The 11,395-nt window shown below is 40.2% G+C and overlaps 2 protein-coding genes across 3 annotated transcripts in view; one reads left to right on the forward strand and one right to left on the reverse strand.

Moving 5' to 3' along the window:
- Nucleotides 1–7,299, reverse strand: part of LOC117293346 (transcription initiation factor TFIID subunit 1-like) — a 62,037-nt gene extending 54,738 nt beyond the window's left edge. For both annotated transcript variants that reach the window (XM_033775632.1, XM_033775631.1), the window contains exons 1-8: nt 7,220–7,299; nt 5,526–5,717; nt 4,293–4,431; nt 3,450–3,563; nt 2,302–2,540; nt 1,745–1,951; nt 956–1,135; nt 105–399 (exon numbers count right to left, since the gene is read on the reverse strand). In XM_033775632.1, coding sequence (XP_033631523.1) covers nt 105–399; nt 956–1,135; nt 1,745–1,951; nt 2,302–2,540; nt 3,450–3,563; nt 4,293–4,431; nt 5,526–5,666 — 1,315 coding nt within the window. In that variant the 5' untranslated portion in view covers nt 5,667–5,717; nt 7,220–7,299. The remainder of the gene's footprint in view (nt 1–104; nt 400–955; nt 1,136–1,744; nt 1,952–2,301; nt 2,541–3,449; nt 3,564–4,292; nt 4,432–5,525; nt 5,718–7,219) is intronic.
- A 148-nt stretch (nt 7,300–7,447) lies between these two features.
- On the forward strand, nt 7,448–11,337 carry LOC117293764 (anaphase-promoting complex subunit 15-like). The gene is made up of 4 exons (XM_033776199.1): nt 7,448–7,632; nt 8,838–8,897; nt 9,800–9,919; nt 10,688–11,337. The coding sequence occupies exons 1-4, from the start codon at nt 7,513–7,515 to the stop codon at nt 10,745–10,747; spliced, it is 360 nt and encodes a 119-aa protein (XP_033632090.1). The 5' UTR covers nt 7,448–7,512; the 3' UTR covers nt 10,748–11,337.
- The last annotated feature ends 58 nt before the right edge of the window (nt 11,338–11,395 follow it).

Here is an 11,395-nt window from a genome sequence, read left to right on the forward strand (position 1 = left end):
TGTCCAGCATATCTCAAAAAGACTTATGGCCTCATGCTTAGCAGTCTACCTGTGTAAAAGGTTTCTTCATGAAGAGTGAAACATGGAAATGGTGGCCAACTTACCATGAGCCGTACAATAAGCCAGTACTGATCTATTGGCAAGCGTTGGGACCCAGCCGGCGAGGGTATTAGCGTCAGTCTTCTGAACCCTCTCCTTGACTTCCTCCCCGTCCCAAATGATTTCATCTTCCCAGGGAAGTTGACTGACCATCTCAAAGGCATCTTGGCAGGCTGGGGGCATCTTGGGGCAGTCGGCGAAGAGTTCGCTGACTGGGATGGTCTCCTTGGGCGGGTCTTCTTTATCTTCCTCCTCGTCTTCTTCTTTTGTGATTGTCGGGACATTTTCCTTATTGTCCGTCTGCGAAAATAAAAAAGTTTGGGGAGAGTAAGGCAAGACATTAAAATAAACATTAATATTAATACAGTTATCTTTTCATTCTGGTTGTGAAGCCAAAAACTCAGAAAATTGAGTAACACCATATCTGAATGTAGGGGCTAGAGCCATGGCTCTGACTGTTGTTGAGGGTGTTACTAAGGACGTCCAACGCACGATGATTGCAGAAATGTTGTCCCAAGAGTGTGGGTTCGAATCCCAGTCGAGACAAATGTGTCCCTGAGCAAAATATTTTACTAAAATTTCTTCTCTTCACCCAGTGGTATAAATGGGTACCTGCGAGGGTAGAGGTTGATATTGTGTATGAAAAAGCCTTCGGAGCGCCACGGCAGCTTGGGGCTGTATACTCCCCAGGGAGCTGAAAAAGATTAAAGGGATGTTATTGGCGCAATGACCAGGGCACTAATGTAAATCGCATTGATACGGTTATTGTGAATAGCGCTATATAAGAATTTGTTGTTATTATTCCCTCTACTGGACGATTCTGTAGAGGGGGTGATCATTCGAGGGAGGTACTTACGCCTTTCATCTTGAATCCATAGTCAAACCCTTCTCCGCTGTCTGCTACTCCAAGCATATCATACCAATACTGGGCTGGTCCGTAGCGCCACTCAGCAACCTTAGGCCTCATGTCTTTATTCTTATTACGATCATCATCCTCAGTGGTCATGAGAGGCTCGATGGGTGCTAGCATTGTAATCTGAAAGATCAAAACCAACAGGAAATGGCTTTTATTTCACTGAATGTGGCAATCAAAACAAGCAATAATGATTTCTAGAATCAGCAGATTCTGCAGACTTGACTTTGACAGTTCGATGGGGGCTAGCATCGTAATCTGAAAGATCAAAACCAACAGGAAATGGCTTTTATTTCACTGAATGTGGCAATCAAAACAAGCAATAATGATTTCTAGAATCTGCAGATTCTGCAGACTTGACTTTGGCAGTTCGATGGGGGCTAGCATCGTAATCTGAAAGATCAAAACCAACAGGAAATGGCTTTTATTTCACTGAATGTGGCAATCAAAACAAGCAATAATGATTTCTAGAATCTGCAGATTCTGCAGACTTGACTTTGGCAGTTCGATGGGGGCTAGCATCGTAATCTGAAAGATCAAAACCAACAGGAAATGGCTTTTATTTCACTGAATGTGGCAATCAAAACAAGCAATAATGATTTCTAGAATCTGCAGATTCTGCAGTCTTGACTTTGGCAGTTCGATGGGGGCTAGCATCGTAATCTGAAAGATCAAAACCAACAGGAAATGGCTGTTATTTCACTGCACTTAGACCCTAAACATTTTTCCTACCTCATCATCCGGGAGGCAGTCTTCAGGGGGTGGTGTTGGGGCGTAGTTATACTGCCATCCAGTGATTGGTCCCTTGGTAGGGCTCGATATCTGCTCTGGACCGTCAGAGTTGGCAGTCGGTCGTCGTTTTCTCTTCTTTCTCTTGGTACCACGCCAAAGCTGAGGGAGGGTGTTTTGACTTCCAAAGAGACGATGAAATCTTAAAACCTGCAAGACATTAAATCAAAGAAAACTTGGAACCTTTTTTAAACTTTAAATGGGGAAAATCACCTAACAAGTGTCATGCCCGGGATTCAAACCCACACTCTGCTGTTGACAACACCAGGGTGTGGGCTCGGTGGACTAGATTACAAATAATATTAGTGGTTTACTCTTACACTCATGTGAAATAAATCATGTATACTTTGTGCATACCACTCGGGTGTAATTCAAAACATTGACACTGCATTCCACAGCAATTAACTTTTCAAACTTTTAAAACAAGTGGTAAAACTAATGGACTCTCTCAAAATATGAACCAGGCCTGAGCAGTAAATCTGTCTCCCAGCTAACCTTACCTTCCCTTCTCTGAACTCTGGAAACAGCTCCGACACGTTCAACCTCTTCACTGCTTCAACCTTCTCATCAATGTACTCTTCATCCTTGATGGTATCCTCATCGGATGAGGCAGACGGAGGGACAGTCTTACGCTCCACTGGTGGAGGGGGTGGAGGCATTAACTTGGAGTCACTGTTAGATGGACGATCGTTGGTAGCATCGTCATCATAGTCATCGTAATCATCATCATCGGACCCAGCTATGGAGTGAACAAAAACAAAATCTATTTTGATTTTACTATTAAAGAAACTGGACACTATTGGAAATTGTCAAAGACCAGTCTTCTCATTGGTGTATCTCAACAAATGCATAAAATAACAAACCTGTGAAAATTTGAGCTCAAATGGTCATCGAAGTTGCGAGATAATAATGAAATAAAAAACACCCTTGTCACACAAAGTTGTGTGCTTTCAGATGCTTGATTTCGAGACCTCAAAACCTAATTCATTCTGAGGTCTTGAAATCAAATTCGTGGAAAATTCCTCTTTCTTAAAAAATATGTCATTTCAGAGGGAGCCGTTTCTCACAATGTTTTATACGTTCAACAGCTCCCCATTACTCGCTACCAAGTAAGGTTTTATGCTAATAATTATTTTAAGTAACTACCAATAGTGCCCAGTGCCATTAAATGATTTCACATACTAACCCTCCTACTCTTTATAACAGTGGTCAGTGAGTTGCAAGCAAGCGAACTGCACAGGGCGTGAATGCACTAAAATCCCTGTACTAGACACATTCACAACCACTATCATATTGAAATTTCACTCCCAAAATGGCGTGCATGGCCGACAGTAACTACATGGGACATCAGTGCAAGGAGTCAACAGGACAATGTCTTCCAGAATAGGTTTAACAATCTCACAGCTCTGCCGTATTTGGGTTATCAACATTTATTTCATTTACATGTTCAAAAATTCAAAAACGGAATTGGGAAAAAAAGAACTAGACTGTGCAAGTCTTGCCGTTGATCAACATTTAAGTACTCAGTTTCATTCACGTCGCACGTAAAAGCAATGTACGTGGGAACCAAAGATTTGCAGAGATATTTGAATCTAATCAACCAGAGTCTGTTCCCTAACCCCGTCATTATTCCTGCTGTATACATTACCTCGTTTAGATGGCATAACAGTCCCCATTGCTTCTCTGTATTTATCGGTAGACTCATCTTCAGCCGCTTCTGTGATGTCAGAGTAGTCCACTGCATCGCTGGCCTTTTCATCCTCTGGATTAAAGATAGATAAATATAGTTATATATAAGAACTAGAGGGCGCACTGGTGATGCTGTGTGCACAAACGCGACGGGACCGCAAGGAGACATGGGCGCCATTTTGTAAGGGGAACTATGTCCGCGTGTTGAATGTGAAATACACGTTGTGTGTATGATAAACACACGCTAATGGTATACTGTTTTGTCAACTTACAAAATGGCCACATGTGCGCATGCTGGGTCGCTTATATAGGCCAGTATGCCCTCTAGTCCTTATATATAACTGTGTGTATTTAACAGAATTTTATCATTTTTTCTATTTTGATTTGTCATGCTTTCTACCTGCTGAATTCTTGCTTCAAGGCTTGCTAGCTGGTTTCTTATCTGGACAAAATCAAGCTGAAAACTGTCATTCTCTCAATGGTCTCGTCTACAGACCGATTCGTGCTACAGACCGATTCAATTCAGCACTGAAGCTATTAAGCCTTTCAGCCAAGTTCGTTTCGACCGCTTATAACTGCTTTTCAGCTGCACAACCGTCTTACTCTGAAATGTCTGCAGCTTTCACCTCAACTTTCTTGCCTTTGCTTGCCATTATTAAACTTATCACAAATTGCTCACCCAAATTCGGTAAACATTGGCTTACAAGACTTCGGCCACAGTCAAGTTGATATTTAAGTGCTACCCCACCGTCATAACGCAAATAAATATGCGCAAATTAATACGGTTAATTAGTTCTCCTACCTGCTTCATTAGATGCGGTGTCATCTTTGTCACCTCCTTCTCCTTTTTCACCATCATAATCATCATCATCAGCAATCTCTCTCACCAAACTACCGAGTCCGGACAAGGCACTTAACTCAGACAAATGGCGCTTTGATTCCTGTTGCATCAAAAATAGATCTATATTTGGCAATACTCAGTAATCTACAGATCCACTGTTGTAGATTAGGGACTGAAGGTATAACTTGGGTTATTATTTGAAATTAAATATTACTTAAAAAGGTTCCTTACATTTTTCACTTACAGACTGGGTAAAACATACCTTCATATGGAACTTCAATTAATGCCCATAATAAAAGCAAGGGGGGAGTAGACTGTCACAGCTTGGCATAGTGACAGCTGTTTACAATCACCCATCAAAAAAAACCAATTGTGTTAAGGGCAAGCCTAGACTTGAGGACAAGTCAGTTTATTGTTTGTTGCGACAATTGCCTTCTGAATCTCTCTGGCGATTTTCTTTGCGAGAATGCTGGCCCCCCGCTAGACTACCACTCTTGTAACTACAGTTTCATTGCAGCAGTCTGGAGCCAACAGCCTCACGCGAGAGCAGTGATCTCGCAGAGAGCTGCTGAGTATATTACACCATCACCATGACTCAACGATCATTGCGACAAACATTGACGACTTGTCAACAAGTCTAGGGCAAGTCCTGCTATCCCCAAAGTTGTGGCTACTGGGTCAGCGTTGAGTGAATCGCAGGTTAGTCTATAAATTGTTTAAGTTTTTTTTAAATGATTTTTGGGGTTGAACAAAGAATTGACTAGAGTGGGATTCGAACCATCGACTTCCGGATTAATGTGCCGGCGTTCTACCAACTGAGCTATCTAGCCCAGTATTGGTGGTGTCCCTATTTTTTCAATATCTTTGTTCGGGGGTGCCAGTCAGAAGCCATACAACCGTTAACTGCCGTGTAGCCAGGGATCACACCCAATTACAATACAACCTGGGAAGCGACAGCCAGGAGATCACCTTAAGGGGATGCGACTTTTTGTTTCAGATATCAATATAAACCACAAGGGAAACTGACTGGGTAAATTTACCCATTCAGTTGGTAGAGCGCAGGCACGTTAATCCGGAGGTTGTTGGTTCGAATCCCACTCTAGTAAATTCTTTGTCCAATCCCAAATATCATTTCAAAATTTACCCAGTCAGTTTCCCTTGTGGTTTATATTGATACGTTTTTTTTTAACTCACTGGATCAAGTACATCATCCACTAGATGTCCTTTTTTATCGATGTTACCGAAAAGGAAACCCGTCAAAGATACTTCCTTAGCAGACGGGGATAAAAGATCTGATTTGCAGGAGGAACCGTCACCCTCATCCTCAGAATCCATCTCAGACGCTGGACTGGAAAGCGGAAATATTTGGCTTCATGGTCAATTCCACTGAAAATGAGAACAACTAATTATTTAACTTTATCAAACATTCATAGGTTGGTCTTGATTGCTGTTCTTGGCTGTACACTTTGTAAGTGCCTAATATAATCATAATGATGAACAATGCCCATTTAATTGAAATTTGTTAACCTTTTTTTTCTTACTTTCTAAATGTTCAAAATTGAGTACAACAAAAATGTTGAAAAAAGGATTAAACAAAATTGTCACAATTTTAACACTTTGGTCATTCCAAGCTTTTCTTCTTAGGATGAAATCTTAGTGAGGTCCACAGACTTTGACTGGCTGCTGCCAACCCACAGTATTCAAGCGGCTTTTTTAATTGCGGGTTTTGGAGGGGAAAAAACATGTGCACTTTGTGTTGTGTTGTTCTTCTTTGTTTTTTTGTATTGTTGTTTTTGTCGTTGTTGTTTTTGTTTGTTTTTTGTTTGCTTTGTTGTTTCTTTGGGTTGTTGATGTTGTTGTTGATGTTGTCCCTAATGTGTTGTTGTCCCTGTTGCTGTGTTGTTGTCCCTCTTGTTGTCCCTATTGTTGTTGTTTTCCCTTTTGTTGTTGTCTCTGTTTTGTTTTTCTCCCGTGTCAATTATTTATTTTATTTTAACGATTTTGTTTAATACATAATTGTATTTGCTAGTTTTCCTGATTTTGATTACTTATAGTATAATACTGTATTTTTGTGAACGTTATTGTCTTGTATCTTGGCCGAATAAATAATAATAAATAATAATAATTAATAATAAATATCAAACATTGCAGCCCGAGGGCTGAAATGTGCTCATGACACAAGAAAACATGGAAAAGTTTCCGTATCACGCCACCACTTTTTTATTCGATATGAAATAATATCTAGTTAACCTCATTGAGATATCCCTTTTTGTAAAAGTTAGTGACAAAGTGGTGGCAGGATACGGAAATAAATCGCACATGCATGCAGATAGACCTTATGCATTGACGTCATCCAGCCGCCATCTTTGAGGTCAAACGGTGACGAAACAATCGAAACGCACATAGATTGGCCAATGAACAACCTCTTTTTGACCTCAATGCGGGGGCGCCGTACTGAAATGACGTCATGTGCATAAGGTCTATTAGACAGGCCTACAAAAATGTAAAATATTTATTGTTTGTTATTTTTGTTTGTATTTTACAATTAATTAATACAACACAAGTATTTTTGATTACTAAATCATAATCAAAATTGAAAGTTAAAGTGTTATTCCATTGATATTACTAGTATAAATATATTTGTATCTATCTGAAATATCTTTCTTGAAACAAGTGTCACACTACTACTACTACCACAGAAATAGTTTTGCATTCGACCGTAACAAACACAATTTTATCACGAAACTGGTTAAATGCATTTACAGGTAACAATAAATTAATCTTCCAAAAATGTGTATTTTTAAATAGTTCGGCTTTTTGCTTTTTCTGAATTACATATCTCTACAAGAAATTTGATCAAACGTTTGGTTCAAAAACAATCTTGTTACCTCACATCAGTCCTTAATCTGTGCTAAACAGACAATTTTCTTAGCAGCAAATCCAGCGCGCCGCTTGCCATCAATCGTTCGCCTGTTTACGAATGTATTGACCAATTGAGAATCCTGGATCACTGGTATCCAGCTCACTTCGGTTTAAGGCAAGGAAATGCAAATGCAACCAGTGAAGAGTTGTAGTGAGCATTTGAAAATCCTGTTCTAAATTGGGTCAATATTTTGTTTTGTTTGTGTGGGGTCTGACTGAATGTGAGATTGGACAAGAAAGTCTGAAGTTTTCGGGAGAAATGTCAACTCGTTTTCCTTCGCTGTTTCCAAAATTGTCAGATCCATTATGGTTTGATATCGATAAACCATTTGAGGATGAAAATCAGCTTGCAGAGGAGGAGAAAGAGCATCAAAATTGGGTAAATTTTTTTGCAAATTTTTTTAAATCTTTTTTTCACAAAAGTCAAAGCAATACAAACAATGAATCATCAAGATTCCTTAATTATTTTATCAATAGTTTCATAGTCAGGATTATTTATTTTATTTATTTCATTTGATTTTGATGTTATTTTGTGTTAGGCCTTATTTATTCATTAAAATTTAAACTTTTATTAAAGTAAAAAGTAGTTCACCAAGAATATTATAAAATGAATTGTCTTTAGTACACTAAAACTTAAAAGTCTAAGGCTGTGTTCTAAATGGCAAATTCTGCTACAGCTACAGCTAGACCAGGGCGTCTGCCAGTGTTGAATGAAGAATAGGCAGACGGGCGCAATCTAGCTGTTACTGTAGCCGAAGTCGAAGTCGTCGTTTCGGACACAGCCTAACATGTTTTAATCAAGTAACTGGTGCGCTGTGCTCCTTTACTTGAGTAGATTTATCCCTATACAGGGTACAGCTCACGTAGGAAGCTAAATTGGGACGGTGCATTTGTGACGTCATTGCATAAGGTTTATCGCGAATAGCAAAATATCAAGAGAGGGCGCTGTTGAACCCACACAAAGGTATAGGCGTTGCGCGCGCGAGTCGTAGAAACTGCATAGAAACCGCCCCATATTCCTTCCCACAACGTATTGCGGTTCTGAATCGCGATAAACCTTATTGTTCGACAGTGCAAGGTGCAGAGAAAAAATACTTTAAAAAGGTTACAGGAGTGCACTATCTATTTACACTGTGTGCACGAGCCAGACCGGGTTTACAGCATCCTATTCCTAGTACTTCCAAGAGCCAGCCAGAGGTCGTAGGACTCTAACTGCTGGCAGGGCAACCTGTTGCTATGTTGACATCTGCTAGTGCTTAACTACAGATATTATGAGTCTATAAATATAACAATTTTGTTGTATTGTGATTGGTCAATGGTTGGTAGTTCTTTTCAATACGCAACACTCCATCCTCCCGACTACTCCTAGAACTATGAGGTTTGTTCCGCTATCGTCTCCATGCTAGCAGAACAACCTCATAGTTCTAGGAGTACCTTCAGACCCCCGGCCTACGATGTCTGTCAGGAGGATGGACGTTTACAATTGGACAACAAAGAATGGACATGAACTAAATAGTGAAGGAATATATATTTAGTTTATTTTGTGTATTTCTAAAGTTTGTTTCTGGTTTGATTATTTCACAGCTGAAGAGTATTGAGGAAAAGAGCAAAGATGTTATACCAATTGGAAAAACAACAGCTGAGGTAAACCTGTTATCTATTAAAGACAGTGGACACTATTGGTAATTGTCAAAGACCAGTCATCCCACTTGGTGTATCTCAACATATGCATAAAATAACAAACCTGTGAAAGTTTGAGCTCAATTGGTCATCGAAGTTGTGAGATATGAATGAAATAAAAAAACACCCTTGTCACACGAAGTTGTGTGCTTTCAGATGCTTGATTTCGAGACCTCAAATTCTAAACTTGAGGTCTCGAAATCAAATTCTTCAAAAATTACTTCTTTCTCGAAAACTACGTCACTTCAGAGGGAGCTGATAATTATTTTGAGTAGTTACCAATAGTGTCCATTGCCTTTAACTGGGAAAAGAATCGAATTTGACCACCACTTTTTACTTGTAAAGATCAAAACTGATTTGGTTAAAAAGTAGTTGCAAAAATTGTAACACTCCATCCTCTATTGACGGTTGGAAGGATGAACATTGCGATTATCATCATAGTCTCAAATAATATAATACTTTTTGTCATAAGGAGTAAAAAAAAAAATTACCAGATGTCATTTTAATAAAGAATCTGTCCTACGAGTCTACTTGTGTGACTGTGTTGTGTGCCCTGATTTCCAACCCATAGTGGGTGCGTTTGATTATTCGGGTGAGCCCCTGACAAGAGCTAATCGAACTATCACTCACCCTCTCTTGGTGCTTCATGCACCTGGAGCCAGCCCCAAGTGACCCGCTCCACAAGCAGGGCACTTGGGGCTGACCCGGGTGAGCCCCTGGTATGATGTCAAAGCTATTCAAACGTACCGGGGGGAAGATTGGGGGACCCGGGGAAGCTAATTGTACAAACCCAGTGAAGATTGCTTTTGTCAAAGTTCTTAAATTTCTATAGCTATGATATTGGTTTATTCTCCTTTTTTTTGCAGCCCTACGGAGATTATGACGAGGAGGAAGAAGAAGATGAAGATGAAATTGAATCTGACGAGGAATCGGATGAACCTGATGACCTAGAGGTCACAGACTATGACCAGGACTCACCTGATGATGTAGGTTGAAGGCTTGACTCCAGACCCCCCCCCCCCCCCCCCCAGTTAACTTATTTTCTTGCTCCACCCTAATCCCCCTCCCATCCCCCTTCCCTCAAAAATAAAATACCTAACTTAAAAGTAGTAGCGACAATCATAACCAGTTGCGATAGTCTTATACAAATCCAACTATATTCTTGTGCAGTGACAAAAGAGTGGATGTAAGTTCGCCCAAAACAAGGCTAAAGCCACTCTTTGAAGCCACTCTTTAGGCTCTAAGAAGAAAATATTTAAGATGAAAATAACTCAGGGGGGAGCTGAAGGCAGGTACTACTCTGAAACAGCCACAAGGCAAGGAGTTTCTAAGTGATGTAGTCCGTTGAGTAAAGCTGTTGGAATGTCTCTATGTTTTGCATCGCCCCAGCAAAGCAAGAGTGTAAGCCTATTTTTAGAAGCCATTGTTTATGCTTGGGCTCCATTAGTTATTCGAAAAAGGTGCGCTTTCCTTATGGGACTATATTTGTTGTACAATCAGATGGACAGGGCTCAGGCCAAACCCTATGATTTTGAAAGGGCCTATGGGTGTCGAGGACAAGCAGAAAGCCTTTAACCAGGGCGAACACACTGGAGCCAAATTCGTAAAGAAAATTTGGGTGGTTACCAGTTTCGGTTAAGCAACATGTTTTTTGTGCTTAGCACGCTTTTGTATGCTTTTTTACAAGCTTTATCACATGAAAATGGTCCCTGTTGCTGCATTGATCATGAGTATATTTTCTTAATTGTTTTTAGGTTGAGATGGATATGAGTAATGATGTAGAGGCATCCAACTCTCCACCATGGATGATGTAGAGATCTTAAGACGAGGAGAGGGAAATCTTCAATGCTGAGGCTGACTTCAAGATGCGATGTATACCTGCAGACAGTCTTCAGCTTGAAGGGAACAAAGCGACCGTTGATAGGAATCCACAGCTCTTCGAGTGAGAATACCCAACCAACCAAACCCTATTGTAGACATGGTAGAGGTGGAGCATGTGTACGCACCTACCAACAGCGACTTTCTGATGACCTGTGGATGGTTGGTATTGGAATATAAAGCAACTTCACCAGGCCACTTAACATGCCGAATAATGGAATTGAATAATTACCAAAACGAACAAACTGTAGCCACTGAGCATTGCCTGGGTGCTGTATGTGCACGGACGTCACCATGTCTTGATGGACACAGCTCTTTCATTTTTTTTTTGCTTAGCAAAGAAATTTTACGAGCTGTATAAAAATATGTCGACTTTAAGCAGAAAATAGTGCATGTTCTCCTTAGCAAAAGTAAGCAAAACACCAGTGACAGATTGTACATTAGACATGCTGTTTTGGCTGGTAATCTTATTCCGGTAAGCATAATTTTGTTGTGCTTTCAGCTGCTTGAGTTTGAGACCTCAAAATCAAACTACGTCACTTCAGAGGGAGCCGTTTCTCACAATGTTTATACTACCAACCTCT

The sequence above is a fragment of the Asterias rubens genome, chromosome 8 (genome assembly GCF_902459465.1).
Source record: "Asterias rubens chromosome 8, eAstRub1.3, whole genome shotgun sequence".
In the NCBI taxonomy this organism is placed as follows: Eukaryota; Metazoa; Echinodermata; class Asteroidea; order Forcipulatida; family Asteriidae; genus Asterias; species Asterias rubens.